The 13,201-nt window shown below is 35.5% G+C and overlaps 1 protein-coding gene across 1 annotated transcript; it reads right to left on the bottom strand.

Moving 5' to 3' along the window:
- Positions 1-789: 789 nt before the first annotated feature.
- LOC107952085 (ethylene-responsive transcription factor 4) lies at positions 790-1,848 on the bottom strand. The gene has a single exon (XM_016887329.2). It carries the CDS (start codon positions 1,632-1,634, stop codon positions 999-1,001), a length of 636 nt encoding a protein of 211 aa, XP_016742818.2. The 5' UTR covers positions 1,635-1,848; the 3' UTR covers positions 790-998.
- Positions 1,849-13,201: the final 11,353 nt, after the last annotated feature.

Raw genomic sequence — 13,201 nt, 5'->3', positions numbered from 1 at the left:
ATTATTATTATTAGTTTTTAAGATTTAAATTGGGAAGTGGATTCCATTTTTCTATTATCAACAAAGTGCGGTTTCCGTACGAAATGGGACCCATTAGGTAGCGCATCATCAAAACACTCGTCGAATTTCCCGCTTAACTATGAAAGCTGAGGTGTCGCCTCCCTTGGTAGCTGACCCCCGAAATAATAAAATTACATTCTCATTTAATTTCCTTACCAGCCTTGTGTAAACATAACCTAACCAACAAGGTCCAGAAGAGCCACTAAATTACATTTTCTTTAAAACTATTTAAAACAATTATTTTTTTTATATTTATATGAAGTATTGATTTAATACAATTTAAAAAACAACTATTATTTAATGAGTTGGTTTTCAAACTTTAAACATTCTAATTACATTACTAAATTATTAGTGTATATCAATCAAATCTATCCATTATTAGTAAAATGTTGACGCATAACTTTTTAAATTAAAAACTAAAAATAAAGAGAAACTGAAAAAAGAAAGAGTAAATAATAATTTTTGTACAAGCTTTAAATGCCTTAAAACTAAGATATTTATGGCATTTATTTTTATAATATTTACTTTTTTAAAAAAAAAATTTATTTTAAATTATGTCATGTATATCTCGTTTAATGATTAAATTAATAATTTTATCAATAAAATAATATTATTGATATAACATTGACAATTTGAAAATATAATTATAAGGAAATTGAAAATTTTAACTTAATGAATTTTGATATCCATTCATTTCCGTTGAAAAGATGAAAGAAGAAGAGGAAGAGGGAAAAAGAAAAGGAAATACTTCAATTATAAGTAAGTAGAAACAACATTGAGGAAATTCGAAATTTCCTCAAGTTGCTAAAAATAGGTCCCTAGAAGAGTTACATTTCTTTTATACACGTTACATGTCAGCTTTTACCATAAAAGAGGAAAGCAAAAAACGCAGAAAACCGAAGCTTAAAACGACATCCGGTACAAACGGGGAAAAGAATTCAGATCATCTCAGCAGGCAACTGATTAAGATCAAATTCAAACACTCTCGGTTGCACCCCTCGTTCAAAATCAACAACCGAGGACGAGGAATCTGAATCGCTCTGGGCTCCGCCGGCATCGGAGAGACGCTTACCGGCGGAAGCAAAGACATCAACGAAAAACACCGGATGATTCGCCGTCATGGGGAGCGAAATAGATCCGCTAGCGAGTGTGAGGTCCAACGGCGGCGGAGAAGAGGACTCCACGGTGCTGCTCTGGCTGGGGCTTAGCGTGAAGTCATTGATGTTAGTGTAGGTGAAATTTGTTTTAGCCTTGGCGCCACGGAATTCTCGTGCCGCCGCGTCGTAAGCACGCGCTGCTTCCTCGGCAGTGTCGAAGGTACCGAGCCAGACTCGGGCCTTTTTTCTCGGGTTCCGGATCTCAGCTGCGTAACGGCCCCATGGACGCTTTCTGACTCCGCGGTAACGGATCTCGTTCATAGTCGTGTTGGGATTTGGGTTGACCGGTTGTGATTTCGGAGCCATGTTCTTTTTCCTCCCTTGAGCTGCAAATGAATGGGTTAAGGAAGATGGAAAGGAGAGGGATGTGGTTATATAGTGGAGGATAAGCTCAAAACGCACCGTTTGGCTCTTCATTATGTTCAGTCAAAGGCGGATCTGTGGGAGTTGATTTTTTGTTGCATGAACCACTTCAGTTCAATCTCGGCTTCCAATTATTACGCGACGCGTTTCTTTAATTTTATCTGTCTATGATCAATTTAGGCAGTCAAATCGGAAAACGAACCATTCACAAATATATATATAATGATTTATTAAGGATCATTGATTATTTTCAGGAGAAAATATTTTTGGCATTAAAAAATAGGCCAAGTAATTTTACGAGTATAAATTAAAAAATAGGCTTATTTAGGTAAAAAAAATACTATAAGAACTAATTTAAATCTTTTTTAATATTTATTTAAAAATTACTACATTATTTAAAAGAATTAAATAAATATATTGTAAAAAAAATTTAAATGGCTCTTCCAAGAAGAACCTTGGATGTAGCCGAATACCGCGTTATCATTTTAAACATTATAATAAAAAATGGGACCCACACGCACCTGAGAAGCACACGTTGCACATGTGAAAAGATGGACTACGTTCCACAATTAATTGTTAATGATCGCCTGCACCAGATTATACTGACTTAGCCAGCAAAGTCTTTGACTGCATATTATATTATGTTATGGTGTCGTGTAATAATTTAATACATTATATGTTTAAATAAATATTTTTATATTAAATCATATGGGTATATGTTAATAGTTTAATATTTTTGTTATCGTGTAAATAGCTCATCCAAAGCCAAAATATTAAAGAAATAGGATTTATTAATAAAATATATAATTTATCCGAACTCGTAGCCGCCATGCCGCAACAAAGAAACACAATGTGTTCCGCTGTAATAAGTTCCAAAAAATCCACGTGTTGAGAAGCAGCAAAGAGTCAAAAGAGGGTGGCGTTTGCTAACAGCGGTTGAAACGGCGATTTGGCCGTTGCTTTGTTTGGTGGATGTCCGTATTAACGGAAAAGGTACTCAACAGTGACGGCGAATATTTATTTGTTGAATGTTTGGTCGGTATCACTAGGAGAGGTGTTTCGGTCTCAATCACCTCATGCCGCGTGGGATGGATCTCGTACGCTCTTGAAATATATTTATTTCCCTATTTTAATCTTGGCATAATTATCGAAAATACCCTCACTGTTTATGGGTTTTTGGGTTTGAGCCCTTAATTTTTTTTTTAGATTGGCACCATCAACGTTACGATTTTTTCAAAAATCAATCAAATTTAATAGTAAACTTGAGTTGATTGTTAATCAAACTACAAGTCGTAGATGACGTCATCTATAAAAATAATTTTTTTTTTCATTTTGTTTCAATCTTCTTTGTTCTTCTCTTCTTTCTCCCTTCCCCTCTTGTTGCTATTACTATTTTGTCCAACCCCCACCGTCGCTGCCTTCCCTCTCACTCATCACTGTCCCAACCCCCACCACTGCTCCCTTCCCTTTCACTTCTCACTGTCGATCTCACCACAAACGTACCAAAAAGAGGAATAAAAGTTATTGGATAAGAAATGTTGGTTCTTGGTTCTCTAGGGTTCGACATTGTCATTTTGGTGTCCCTACTTGTTGTCTTTTTGATAATCCAACATAAATTGAGGAATGCAACGGCAAGGAAAGAGGAAGTTACGAGGTTACAATAGATGGTCTCTCATGAAACTGCCTATGTGGAAGCTCAAGCCGCCGTGGAGTACAATTACTATTCCAAGCTCTAATTTTTTGTTTGCTTTGCCCCTACCACCACCCGTTCTCAGTGCAAATTTGTTCATTACTGGTTCGTTTCTATTTTTCCCCTATTATAGATAGATTTAATTTTTGACCTAATTCATGCAAATAAAATTAATTTGGGGGGTTCTTTATGGTGGTCGTTAGAGAGTAGGAGCAACTGAATTAGTTTTGAGAATTTATGGGTCTGTTTGTTTGCCAGTAAAATGTTTCCCGTAAAATGATTTCTGGAAAATGATTTACTTTTCTAGAAAATGATTTACTGAAAATATTTTCTGGTGTTTGGATGAATCTGTGTAAAATATTTTCTGCTGTTTGGCAGATTTCCTAAAAATATTTTCTAGAAAAGTTGTTTTACATATATTAATATATATTAATAAATTTTTATATTTTAATTTTTTTACATATATTGCAATGATTTATTTATAAATAAATAAATCAAATGAAATATATAATAATACTCAATTATTAAGCTACAATATTAACCGTCATAAATTGAAAATAACCAAAGTCAAATAAATTATTTGTAATTGTGTTAAAAAATAAAAAAAAGATTGAATAATTATAAATTAGCTTTCAAACCACAATTAAACAACAAAATTATCAACAAAATTATTTTAAAAAATCTATAAAATGAAAGTTTAATAAAAACACACATAAAGTTGTGTTTGTGAAGCTTTTAGAAATTGTCTTTTATTTTTCTTTAATTTGTTTGTTATATAAATTATTTATTAATTGTCTACTTTAAATTTCATGACAATCCTTCAACAGCTGAAAGCGATTAGTGTTTTAAATAGGTAGATAAATTAGTTAATTAGGCCTTGCTGCAGGTATGAATAAATTCATAGCTAAAACACATAAGCACAATCAAAACTGTCCAAATAAATATCGTAATGAGATCTGAATACAATTGTTGCGGTACATAGGATTTTATATGAAGTAATATATAACCCACCCTTCTCAAGAATAGGTTATAAGTAAAGCTTTCAAAGTACAATCATATCTTGTAAACAGGTGTGATTCCCAGGAGATTGAAGCATTTTCTCATAACCACTGCGGTTGCTTCACATAATAGTAGTCTACTTGTTTCCTTATCTGACCCTATAACCTGCTCATTTCATCAATATATACATATCATCTTAAAGTATTGCAACATCTTTTACCTAGAATTCACTCCGCCATTAGAACTTTCCTAGTTTCAAAACTAGGTGAACGGCCTTGTGAAGGCAGGGTGACAAGCAATAACAAGGTTTATTTTACCAAGAAACCATATAATTAGATCATTGATCATACCTTGCACTCAGGGCTGTTGTAAAATTTGGAGAAGATTTCGGATAAATTATTGGGGTAGTCACCCATAACATTCGGTAACAAATTGGTACAAGCCTCCTCAACAACCTGAAAGCAAGATAAAAATTTGTCAGACCGAGCCTGAGTCAAGAAACAATAAATAGATTGTTCTTTTTTTCCTTAAGTTCTTACCTCAGCAAATTGCAGCAAATGGAGCCCCAAATCGCGCTCATCCTTATGCTCCAATACTAATGTCCCCTTAGCCTAATAACATCATACTAATGTCAGTACATAAAAAGGCAACTAAAAGATACTAATGTCACTAACTTACAAATAGCTAGCAATTGCCAAACAACCATCAAACCAAAGGCATAATGGAAAAAAAAGCTCCAAATCCCATCTCATTTTAAACCGAAGCCATTAGAACTCATAAAGAAAAGCTAGATATTTCAGAACCAAATAGGTAAATAAAGATTCCATAGCAATAAGTCTGTATATAATAACATCTACACAATCAGACAGTAAGTCTACTTTCAACTGCTAAAAACAGTAAGCTAGAACTTGCCTTCACACAGTTGACAACATCAAGCGCTTGTGCCACCAGTTTGGTGAAGCATAGCATCGATCTCATCACCATCCTCTATTTCCAACTGAAACAAAAGAGAAAATATGCATTAGAACACATTCCCCCTCCGCAATGTGCACATTAGCACGAGTGGTCACTCATCTAACAGAGAAAATGGAATGATACCTCATTAGGAGTTTGCTCGCCTCACAGGCGGCGGCCATCGAACAAGAAGGAAATCGAGTTGAAATCCACAGATTGTCGATCACAATATGCATTCATTAGCTTCTTCAGTTGAGTGCTTCTTTTGATCCTAAAGAAAACTTCATTCCCATCCTAGGCTCATCATATAAAATTACAAATTTAGTCCAAAATAAAATAGGAAGCCTTACTCCAAAAGGCCAATTATAAATCTTAAATCCACTACGACAATATGAACAACTCTCCAAATATATATATCATTTAACGGTAAACTAACAAAGTGTTGAACCAGAACCGCTTACCAACAAAAAAATTAACAGTTTCCATGAATAGATAAGTCAAAACAAAAGTGTGTCACGGTTACAACAAGAATTTATACCAAATTTGCAGTTCTCTATCATCCCAAAAGTACTAAAACTATTTCAACCTTCAAATTTTCTACGCCCTACAACCTGAATTAACTTCCCATTATTCATATATCTCTCTCTTATATCTCTCACTCCTAACCTGAACTTATTGGAATTAACAGTTCAAATTATTCCTACTAACATACGGAAAAAGATACACTTAGTGTTGACACCATTTTTTGGATAAAACGGGGTCGACTTGGGTTTTGAAAAATGAAATCAAATGTGGGAGTCGCCACCAATCCTTTTTGAGGTGTGATTGGATCATCTTGAAAAGTGGTTGTTTTTAATAAACGATTTAATTTTATTAAAACAACGATTTTGGTCCACAAAATTCAAAAAAACGGGTTCGGGAGTTGGTTACGCACGAGGAAGGATTAGCACCCTCGATACGCCCAAAATTGGTACCTAGTTGATTATTTAATGTCTTAATGTCAAAAAGCTGAAAACTTTAAAGAAATTTAAAATACGATCCTTAAAAAAACTCGAATGGCATGGATTAAAATTCAAGAGAATATTTTGGCAATTTGTTTAAATGAGAAAAATCGACACCCAGCACCTTAGGGCACGTTCCTCGAATTTCCAAACGCAAAACATTGCCTTATTTTGAAATTTAAAAAAAAAGATATTTAGCCGTTTGGTTGAATGAGAAAAATCGACACCCAGCACCTTAGGGCATGTTTTCTCGAATTTCCCAAATGCTAAATATTGCCTCATTTAGAAAAATTTCTTTTTGAAGTATGGTGTTAATATGCATAACTAAGCAAATATAAATATGATAATGTAAATATGAATAATATGAACAATCATAAAAAATGAAACAAATAAATATAAGAGACAAATCAATCATATAATTGCAAATAAATAAACAAATAGAATTGAAAACATTCTTTCAAAACAAATAATGGAAATGTAAGTAAAGAAATAAACAAAAAAAAACTATAGAAATGTAAAAGATATATATATGCATATATACATAAAATTATGGAGATATATGAAAGCATGTATATCTAAAAGTATGTATATATATGTATACGTTATATATTTATATAAAAAAAGAACTATGTACGTATAATATATTATGTAAAGATATTCACGTGTATATATATAATATAAAATATAAAACCATATGTACATATTTTAAAATTATTATATAAAATATATATAAATAAGTATATACATATATACGTATGTAAATTAAAATATGAAAAGTATATACATATAGGTATATATATATGAATCATAAAATACATATATAAAATACATGTTTTAAAAAGTATAAAGAATATATATATTTATAAAAATAAAATACAGATATAGACATGTATATGGGCATGTATAAAATTACGAAATATAAAAATATATAAGGGTACGTGTGTATATATATATATAGATAGATCATAAAAAATATAGATATTATATATATAATATGAAAACGCATATATGTATATATATATAACAAAGATTCCAAATTAAAAAAATAAATGAACAAGAAGATCACAACTTAATAATAACAGGAATAATAATTTTTATAAAAAATAAAAAAATAAAATAAACAATAACAAAAGGACTAAATTAAACATTGAAACAAGATCCCGGGTTTAAAATCGCAAAAACATAAAATGGGTTTATAAGGGACCGAAATAAAACGCAATTAAAGTGTGAGGGGCTTACGAGGAAATATTCCCCAGTCCTGAAACGCTGCGTTTCAATCAGGGAGCAGCAAATGGTCTAAGGACCAAATCGAAAAAAGAAGCGAAATTCACAGGCCGAAATCAGGAAAAAACAAAAGACCGCATTGAAGCAAAATGCAAAGGCAGAGGGATCTATTGCGCAAATAGACCATTAAGCGAAAAGCGCGGATCCTCCCCTCCGGGTCGGGTCACCGTGCGGGTCAGAGGAGCCTTAAACGGCGCCGTTTTGAAAATCATTAAAAATAAAAATAAAAAAAACTTTCAAAGCATCAATTTTCTGCTGAAATATACAAAAAAGAGAGAAGTTTCTCTCATTTGAGTCATCAGAACTCCGACCCTTGAAGTTCCTCGGCCCCTGTCGCGCCATTCACGCACCCGCAGTACCGCCATCGTCTCCGATGGCCGACGAAGCACTAGAAAGGCTTTCAAAGCCCCATCACAGGTGAGTTTCCCTCTTTTTTATTTTCGTTTAAGAAATACAAATAAAAAATAAAAGCAACAAAAAAAAGGAAAAAGGAAAGATTGAAATCGAAAAAAAACCGAAAATCACCTTAAAGCTTGATTTTTTTATTGTTCTATTGATATTTGTTCTTTTTTTTGTTACAATTGTCGAGAAAAATAAAAAAGGAAAGTACCCCCTTTTTACATTTGTTTGATTCGGCTTTTATAGTCGTTTACATTGCGATTTTCTGCTGTTCTTTTGCTTTCGTTTCTGCCATCATCCCTGTTGCTCTTCCACTTTTGTCTTCTGTTTGCAGGTACATGGCAAGGTCAACTTGCCGTTTTGGTGCAAAGGAGGCTACCTCGGGCGGTGGGTATGCTGACACCGCACATGGGGCACCGGCGCAAAGAAACACTAGGGTTTCTTCTTTTACTGAAATTTGTTTAGGTTTTGGGCCTGTTGGGCCCTGGGTCTTTAGGTTTAGGTTGCTAGGCTTTTGTTTAGTACTTGGGCCCCGGGTAAAAATAGGCCCTTACAGCTGCCGCTCTTTGCTCATTGTCGTGTAACGGGAATAGAGCAAAGACTTCGGAAGGGCCAATTTTGCCTGGTCTTACCGAGTCTTGACTTCTTTTGACGCTTCTCCTCTTCAAGTAGTTTTATCCCAGTCCGCTTCGACCCACTTCATTGCAGTTCAGAAAGATCTGACTTGTAGCTTCAATCTTCTTCGCAACAACTTCAGGGGATGAGGTTTGTGGTTTTAGTCTACTTCACTGCAACTTCAGGGAGATAAGACTGGATGCGATCTGCTCTACTACAACTTCAGAGGGATAAGATCTATGGTTTTAATCCGCTCCAATGCAACTTCAGGGAGATAGGATTGGTTTATTCTGTCTGCTCCACTACTGCTTAGGGAGATAGGACTGGTGGCTTAAATCTGCTTCACTACTGCTTAGGAATATAAGATTTGCCATCTTCGATCTACTCCACTACTGCTTAGGGAGATAAGATCTACCATCTTTAACCTGCTCCATTACTGCTTAGGGAGATAGAACTGGTGGCTTAAATCTGTTTCACTACTGCTTAGGAAGATAAGATTCGCCGTCTTCGATCTGCTCCACTACTGCTTAGGGAGATAAGATCTACCACCTTTGACCTGCTCCACTACTGCTTAGGGAGATAAGATCTACCATCTTTGACCTGCTCCACTACTGCTTAGAAAGATAGGATCTACCATCTTCGACCTGCTCCACTACTGCTTAGGGAGATAAGACTGGTGGCTTAAATCTGCTTCACTATTGCTTAAAGAGATAAGATTTGCCGTCTTTAATCTGCTCCACTACTGCTTAGGGAGGTAAGATCAACCATCTTTGACCTGCTCCACTATTGCTTAGGGAGATAAAACTTGATGTGATCTACTCTACTACTGCTTAGGGAGATAAGATCTGTTTCTTTCGTCTGCTCCACTACTGTTTAGGGAGATAAAACTTGATGTGATCTACTCCACTACTACTTAGGGAGAAAAGATATGTTTCTTTCGTCTGCTCCGCTACTGCTTAGGGAGATAAGACTTGATGTGATCTACTCCACTACTGCTTAGGGAGATAAGATCTTCTACTCTACTGTAACTTCAGATAGATAAGATCTTTTATTTTAATCCACTCCACTGTAACTTTAGAGAGTTAGGATTACTAGCTTCAATCTACTCCGTTATAATCTCAGGGAGATAAGATCTCTGGCTTCAATCTGCTCCACTGTAACCTCAGGGAGATAAGATCTGAAATTCTTCGTTCTACTCCACTGTAACCTCAGGGAGATAAGACCTGATGCAATCCACTCTACTGTAACTTCAGAGAGATAAGATCCTTTATTTTAATCCACTCCACTGTAATCTCAGGGAGATAGGGTTATCAACTTCAATCTGCTCCGCTGTAATTTCAGAGAGATAAGACCGGATACGATCTACTCTACTGTAACTTCAGAGAGATAAGATCTGTTACTTTAACCCACTCCACTATAATCTCAAGGAGATAGGATTATCTGCTTCAATCTGCTCCGCTGTAATCTCAGGGAGATAAGACCGGATACGATCTACTCTACTGTAACTTCAGAGAGATAAGATCTGTTACTTTAATCCGCTTCACTGTAATCTAAGGGAGATAGGATAGTGTCTTAGATCTGCTCCGCTGTAATTTCAAGGAGATAAGATCTCTGGCTTCAATCTGCTCCACTGTAACCTCAGGGAGATAAGATCTGAAATTCTTCGATCTACTCCACTGTAACCTCAGGGAGATAAGACCTGATGCGATCTACTCTGCTGTAACTTCAGAGAGATAAGATCCTTTATTTTAATCCGCTCCACTGTAATCTCAGGGAGATAGGTTACTAGCTTCAATCTGCTCTGCTGTAATATTAGGGAGATAATATCTGAAATTCTTCGGTCTACTCCACTATAACCTCAGGGAGATAATACCTGATGCGATCAACTCTGCTGTAACTTCAGATAGATAAGATCCTTTATTTTAATCCGCTCCACTGTAATCTCAGGGAGATGGATTACTAGCTTCAATCTGCTCCGCTGTAATCTCAGGGAGATAAGATCTAAAATTCTTCGGTCTATTTCCTGGGGAACACGACCTGTATAATGAACCTAATTATGCATAATGATTAGGATGGCATGATCAAAATGAATCAAATGCTCCTAACTAGACATGTGTGAATGGTGTTTGCATGAATGCAGAATTTTATTTTTAGTGAATGATCTCACTTAGGTTATCATTACTCGAAGTTTATTAAGGCTTTGTCATCGAAGTGCTATAACACCTTCCTTCTGGACTGGCGTTTTCTGAAGAAACATTTAGCCAGGCTGCCCCCACTATAAACCTCAAAGTTATATCCACTAGGACGCCAAAATCTGTACCATCATTCTTCCGCTGTAATCCAAGGGTATAAATATGGCTTTTCCCTAATCCTCTCTTATCCAATTCAGGGATACATGATCTACATTGTTCTGGTCCCTTACACCATTCCCAGGGTGTCGTACCAAAGACTCATGCACAAATAAGGGTTCTCTTCTCTGAGGCAACCTCTTCTTCTTACCTGGTGATCATTGCTTGCTTATTTACTTAACCTTTGTCACCAATGTAGCGCCTTGTCAATCAACGCATTTGAAAACATAAATCCAAAGAGAAAGTCTAAATTTAGACTATTCCTTCTCAAATTTCCAACCTTTAAAATTGGTGTGTTCTAAACAATAATCCTGCTTCAGGCTCCTATATTATTTAGAAACTTTTCAGAGTAATATGCAAAACTTCCTTTGTGAAAGTTTCATTAGTCCATTAATCATTATTCCAATGCAACATGCTTGTAAAAAGGGTCATAACAATGGATAAGAATAAAGTTGGTTCTGAGCATAGCTCGAAAGAACAAGTTATCCAAAAATAGTAAAGAAGGATGACAAAGAAGTTGATTGGGAATATATATCTTGGAAAAGAAAAAAAGTATTCCAAGAACAACAAATAATATGAGAATTGGGTGCCTCAGATATCGTAGCTTGAACTTCTCTGTACAAACTTTCTGAAGACCATTTTGAGTTTGACATGTGTTTAGGAGATTTACAGTGCTTTGTCGATGCCCCAAGATGTCGCCTATCTTTTCCTGTTGATTCAGGCATAGCAAGATTACCACATGCCCCAATATGATCAAAATTCAAATCGCTCTGATCGCCTCATGCCCCATTCTGAACAAATATTTGAGCCATCATTTTCGGGTTTTCAACTCAAATCCCCTTTGGCCTAATACGCCTTTTCCGGGTTTTCCCCTTAGCCTCTTCATTTTTCTTTTTCATTTTTCATTCTCATTTTTCATTTTTTTGACTCAGAGTGCCCTTTGCGGGTTTTCACCTTGGTCTTTTCTCCTTCTTTAAACGAAGTATTTCTTGACTGGATCCGAGTTTATAAGACTAGCAATCTCACTCAGGATCAGTGCTCTTCTGAAGAATGTCTTCTTTACAACGTAGGGACATTCCTGGTTTGGCATTCATTTTCTCCTAGAATCCTTTTGGAGAGGAATGATCTTTTTCGACATCCAACCCTCTCGTGGAATTCTCTGAGATGACACTGTTCATTATGGACTCGTATCATTTGTTTCTGGTACATCCGACCCTGAAGGATAGCTTTTAACCTTTTTCCTAGGTTCAACTGATCGCATCGCGATTAGATCCATTTTGCTTTATCCAATTCTAGCTCAACTAATACCCGGAGAGAAAGGATTTCAATAGGTAAAACTACCTAAACCCCTCAAACCAAAGAGAAAGGTATTGCCCCGGTACAGGTGTTCGACAAGCAAGGAAGGCAAATAGTAATTTCTTATGCCAATCCTTGTAAGTCTCAGTCATTTTCCTTCAATTTTCGATATTCAACTCTAGGCAATTCAGTGACGAATCGTGGTGTCTACTTCTGAGTTAATTTGAGACCTCAGCGATCGTGCTATTGTTTAAGGTCAATGCATTCTCCAATACCCTATTCTCTGAAATTCTGTATCGGTATACGATGACTTTGGCTCATGAAGTAGCCTCTCAAAATGAAGCAATGCCTATTAGAAGTCTTCGATAATGGTGATGTCCATGCCTCATTGTGCTCGAAATTTAAGTCGCCGTTTTCGAGTTTTCAACTCAAAACTCATTTGGTCACAAAGCGCCCTTTGCGGGTTTTCGCTTTGGCCTCTCCTTTTCTTTTTCTTTTCTTTTTCATTCTGACTTTTTCATCTAGATTTCTCTTTTTTCATTCTTCTTTCTTTTTCTCATTTTCATTTTAATCTTGATTTTGATTTTTCCTTTTTTCTTGTTTTTGTTTTTTTATTTTGATTTTTGATTTTTGATTTTTTTCATTTTCATTTTCATTTTCATTTTGACTTTGATTTTGATTTTTCTTTTTCTTCCCTTTTTTGATCTGAGCCTTTTGGGGCGCAACTACGACAGAAAACTTTGGATCTTCCTCTTTAATCAGGATGGACCCAACAACAACTTGAAGAGGTAGAAATTTGACTTCAAATAGGCAAAGCTATGCTGACTCCACGAGAAAGGCATTGCCCGGGCAAAGAATTACATCGTTCATACTGCAAATTTCTAACATCGTACTGTTGTGCATATTTCATTATTGGCGTTTAACCCGGAGCATATCCTGGTATGATCATACGAAGACATCTTTGAACCCTAGAGGTCACTCAATAAGGTATTGCTTCGTCTTTGCGGTCAGGTCAATTCTAATCTTTACCATGCT

The sequence above is a fragment of the Gossypium hirsutum genome, chromosome D01, assembly GCF_007990345.1.
Source record: "Gossypium hirsutum isolate 1008001.06 chromosome D01, Gossypium_hirsutum_v2.1, whole genome shotgun sequence".
Taxonomy (NCBI): Eukaryota; Viridiplantae; Streptophyta; class Magnoliopsida; order Malvales; family Malvaceae; genus Gossypium; species Gossypium hirsutum.
This window is presented reverse-complemented; position numbering and strand designations above follow the sequence as displayed.